Source organism: Gavialis gangeticus, unplaced genomic scaffold, assembly GCF_001723915.1.
Source record: "Gavialis gangeticus isolate Ggan-Ray unplaced genomic scaffold, GavGan_comp1, whole genome shotgun sequence".
Taxonomy (NCBI): Eukaryota; Metazoa; Chordata; order Crocodylia; family Gavialidae; genus Gavialis; species Gavialis gangeticus.
Window position 1 is genome coordinate 159,125,527 of NW_017728992.1, and position 5,113 is coordinate 159,130,639.

The 5,113-nt window shown below is 38.1% G+C and overlaps 1 protein-coding gene across 1 annotated transcript in view; it reads right to left on the reverse strand.

Annotated features, from left to right (window-relative positions):
* NIPAL2 (NIPA like domain containing 2) overlaps positions 1-5,113 on the reverse strand; it is an 84,739-nt gene that overhangs the window by 48,524 nt on the left and 31,102 nt on the right. The window contains exon 2 of the mRNA XM_019527985.1: positions 2,762-2,830. Within this exon, the coding sequence (XP_019383530.1) occupies positions 2,762-2,830 (69 nt within the window). The remainder of the gene's footprint in view (positions 1-2,761; positions 2,831-5,113) is intronic.

Sequence of the window (5,113 nt, forward strand, 5' to 3'; positions counted from 1 at the left end):
ACTCTGCAGAACATAGTCTCAACTGTCTCATGTACCAGGCCAAATTTCTCACAAACCTCTCTAAACAGCAGGGGAGGCAGTGCCAAGAGCACTGGAAACACATGGGACTATGACTGCATTTCTACTGGCTTGAAAATGCCATTTAGCAGGGAGGGGAGCCAAAAAGCAAAATATTTTGAAGTGCCACATCGGAGTTTAGCGGGCCAAAATCATTGGTCAGAGAACATTTCCCATGGTACACCACATTCTCCCCTGTTGAGAGGACATATTACAGGGCAGCCATAGAGCTGAGGTGCGTTGCAATAGATAAAGTGAAATGGGAAGTATAGCTCCTAATGGAAAAAGGAAGCATGAAGAAACTGAACAGCAGGAGCCAGGAAGGAACAAGACTGGATTTCAGAATGGTAATATTTAGGTTTTTTAACATCCAGTTTTCCAACAACAATCCAGTTTCCTTGTGATGCAGATACTCTTTGTGGAAAAAACTCTGGCTAGTCAAAAACCTAGGATTCTACTGAAAACCAACTTGACAGAAAATTTCTGACCAGCCCTAAATGAAACCTCATTCAAGATTCACCCAAAATGCTTGCAAGCCTTTAGAGAAAAATCCACACTGCATCTTGAGACTGAAGAGAGTTTTTATCTCCTGACACAGTTTTATCCCATTGTTTTCTCTCCTGACAGTAGATGGTTGCCTACAAAAGTTTATTATGCCTCTCTGAGCCAGTTAGTGCCACCCTGCCCTGCTTTCCACATTTTATCATGTAACTTCAGTCACCCATAGATCATATGTATCCTCCTCTATTTTAATTACTCATGCTCTTAGCATAAGTATTCTGTAGATATAGCAGTTTGAAAGATATGTCGAATCCAGCCAAAATACTGCCTTTCCTGACTGCTTTTTTATTTGGGGTGGGGAGAAGGAAGAGAATGAGGTACTTCATGGGAAGGACAGTGAAGAGATACATCGGAACCATTTATCTCCAATTAATATTAAGAGGAAAATACACATTGGGATTTAAGGAAGTCAGTTGTTAAACCTACCAACTTTCAGGAAGACTGTCTCTCAGATGCTAACAGTGGCTAATCGGTTTCAGAGCCCCATGCAATTGCACAGTTTGCAAACCTCAGCCTTGTCCTCTTAAGGAGCTGTCAGGAACGTGGCCCTTACATCAGCACCATCTTCAGAAAATCAAGGCCAGTCAATAGCTTTATCAGATGTCCATTTTATAAAAACACTGTTTTGTCACTAAAGAAAATGCCATTTGTAAAAGACGGTAGAAGTTTCAGCTGCAATTGTTAATCACTGGGTAATGGAGGGGCAATCCATTTTTCTAAATCTCTTGTAGGTTTGAAAATAGGAAGACACTTCAAGTCGAATCAAGCCTAGACAGTTAATGTTTGAAAGGTAGTGATTATCTGCTTGCAGGTACTCTTGGTATACTGCCTTTTGAAACATCCAAAAATCCTTTTGACTCCCCTAGCAGCAAGATGATGATGAAACACTCACTGCAACCAATGCAAGTTCTCCCATTGCACTTCCCACCCTCAGAAGAGATCCCAATCTTCTTCAAAGAGCATTGGCAGTGTCATAGACTGCCAGAGGCAAGAAATCTACAACAGATCTGTGGGCAGAACAGAGGACTTGTCTCTGGGACGGTCAATCTAGAAACATTCATAAGCATTTCCTATTTAAGAAAATAGACGCGAAATAGTGAAGAAGTTCCCTGATTTTAATAAAAAGGTGAATTCGTGAAGTCCACAGACTTTCGTGTAGCACAGCATAAAACAGATTGTATTCAGAGACCAGTTTGCAGTCTCATTCCTTCTGGAAAAAAAACAGCCAAATAGGTGGGGATGTAAAAGTATGAAATACAATGGCACCAGATTATTTTTCTAGAACTTTTTAAAAATCATCTATAGTGCAAGGACTGATTCTACCTGTAAAGGCATCTGGTTAGGATTACTAAAAATCAGTTCAAAGGGACATTTTCAAGATAAAAATATTTCCCTGTTTACCTATTAGCAAAAGTTGAGAGGTCAGGACTTCAGTTTGTTTTTCATCATTTATGCTATTTACTCTATTATTCTAATTGCACAAAGACACAGGTTGGTCAATGTTCCTTTAGGCATCAGTCTTGCAAACGTAGATATGCATGCAGGTTTACTTATGTGGCTAAAGAAAGGGCAAGGTTTTGGTTTCACTTTAGGAAGTATACACTCTTAAAGGTTTCAGGGGTACAGGTTGTAGCCATATTGGTCTACAGGCAAAAGGAATCAGACCTCTGTGTAGAGGTAGTATCTTTTATTAGACCAAAAAGATATTTGCAAATAAAAATCGTTATTTGCAAGCTTTCAGGCACACTCGCCCTTCTTCATGCATAGAAGAATGCAAAGATTGTAAAATTTCTCTTAGGTGGAAAAGAAAATTCACATTTAAAGGTTTTGCAGCCTGGTGATCACAAACACCATTGGGATCAGGAATAGGTTCAAAGGGCCTTGCCTTTTCTTATGACAGATTGGAAGAAGAAGAAATCTTATAAGTTAATTTTGTTGTAATGTTGGGTCACAGTATAGAAAAGGTTTAGAATCATTGCAGCATCAAAGTTAGAAGGCTGAGGTACTTTAAGGTAGGAGACTATGTAAAAAAAAAAAAAAAAAGAAAAAAATAAACACAGCCTTATACTTGGAGCCTGAAATTTAGAAGTTAAACATTTGTTAAAAGGTAAATGCATCTAAATACTTAGAGGGCATCTCTTACCTGTATATTCAAAGAGATACTAATCAAGAAGTTGCCAGTGACTGCCAACAAAACTCCTAAGAGCTGAGTCTGAAAAATTAAAATGAAAAAAATAAAATGAAAAAATGTTCCTATAGAAGAATGACAGAATAGTAGGCACAATTGTAACAGTATAAAAAAATCATTGAACTTTTCTGCTGATGAATTCATGCCTCATTAAATAAATCAGTGAAGAATAACTTTGCATGAATAATTATAAAACTAATGAAGATGGTGCATTATGCCTGAGGCTTTAGAAGTAAACAACCAGAAAGTAAAATTGTATTTGCTTTCCTAATTTATTTTGCCGTACTTCCCTAGAATATCTTGCAAGGTCTCCAGGAAAACTTGGTAGGTTTCAAGTTAATATCCTGTGTTTTTCTCAAAAGACCAAGGAGTTAAACTTACAGAATGATAAAGCTTGTTTATTCAGAGAACCTTCTTAACCTACTGATCCGCTGTTCCCTCCATTTCCTTTCTGCAATCCCAGGGCCAATGCACTAATTTACACGTGACACTCTTAAAGGTATCCACACATCTTCCCCCTTAAATGAAACCTACCCCTATGGAACATTGGAGGTTTAGTTCAATCCATTGTTAAAGCACATTTCAACCAGGTCTCTAGTTTTTGTGTTGGCTTTTTAGCTCTAAGTGATCTTCTCAGTTTCTCTACATTCTCAGTCTTTATTGGTTCAGTTCTTGTTTGGTTTTCTTGTTCAGATGTCTCTATTTCTGAGTAATTTTCAATCTTTTCTGTCGTTTCTTGATGCTTTGTTGTTAGCTCCGTTTCCTTTGGTGACTCTCATGATGCTGCTTCTTTTCTTATGTTTACGAGCTGCAAGTGTCATCTGTTTCTTCTTAATACCTGTCCTTCCATTGTGATTACTTCATAGGCTCTGGAAGCTACTTGATGAGAAACTAGTGCTTTTTGTTTCCACATTCGTCCAGCTGAAATAAGCACCATATCTTTGTTGTGCAGTTGTGGTAACAATCCGGAACCACTCTCATAGTATCATTTTTGTTTGAGTTCGTAAAATTTATTTGATGTTTTCATGTTTTGCTTTTCATTCTGATGAGCGTGATCCACAAGATTTGGCAGTCTGATTTTGAGTTTCCTGTTCAATAGCATTTCTGCTGAGGACAATCCATGTTTCATGGGTGTTGCCCTGTAATTTAAGAGTGACAGGTAAACATTGGTGTGTGAATCTGTGGGTTTTATCAACAATTTCTTCACTATTTCTACTCCATTTTCCACCGAACCATTGGATTGCAGGTATTTAGGACTTGAAGTGTTGTGACGGAATCCATATGTGCTTGCAAACTTCTTAAAATCAAGACAGTTGAATTGAGGTCCGTTGTCTGCTCCCACAATTTGTGGAATTCCATGTCTAGAAAAAAATCAATTTGATGTGAGTTACGACATGGTTTGCTGTTGTGCTTTTCACCAATGCAATTTCAGACTACTGAGAATAATAATCCAGCTCTAGTTAGGATGTCTTGTTTTCAATGGTATTTACAAATGTTACCTTAAGTAGGGAGATAAAGAAAACAAATCACTGTTTGGGGAAACAGTGATTAAGGGGCTATTTCAGCAAACTTAAAGGCTATGCAGCTTTGCAGAATTACCACGTGGGTTCACCTTCTTTAAACAGTTATCATAATATGGTTTTTACCTAGCCAAGACCAAACTGTGTTATAGTACCATCGTATAACAGTGTTTTTGTCTTTAGCAAAACTTGGTTTGGAAGGTGTGTTATCTATCACATTGCAATCTAGTGTGGATGAAGAGTATAGGTTCTAACACATAGTAAGGTTGTTGATTTTAAAGTTGGTCAGCCCCAACCAGGGTAGCAAATGGTGGAGTATATACATTGTTTTGTCTGCAGTGGACAAAAATGCATTAGTCAGCATGTGTTAGCTAAAGTGCTAATAATGCACTTTTAAATAATACTGCTTGAGAGAATGCCTGAATGAATAAAGGCAAAAAATGGTGTTGTTGCAGGGTCATAACATTCTTTGATTCCATTTATCAAGACAAAAAGAAATTATCATAAAAATCCCCCATGGTTCCCACACTTGGGTAACAGGAAAAGAAAGGCAGGAGAGAATAAGGGGTTGGCTGTACATTTTATAAATCAAAATGCACCTTCCCTTCAGTAGGCATTTCCTAGTGCACTAGGGCTATCATAAAGGACAGAACATTATGGGCATGTCCAGATGAGCACACACATGTATGGCAGTGGCTCAAACCCGTGGAAGACGCATGTGCAGGAACAAAAATACATTCCCCGCACTGGATATTTCATAGTTTCATAGCTTCTAGGGTCGGAAGGG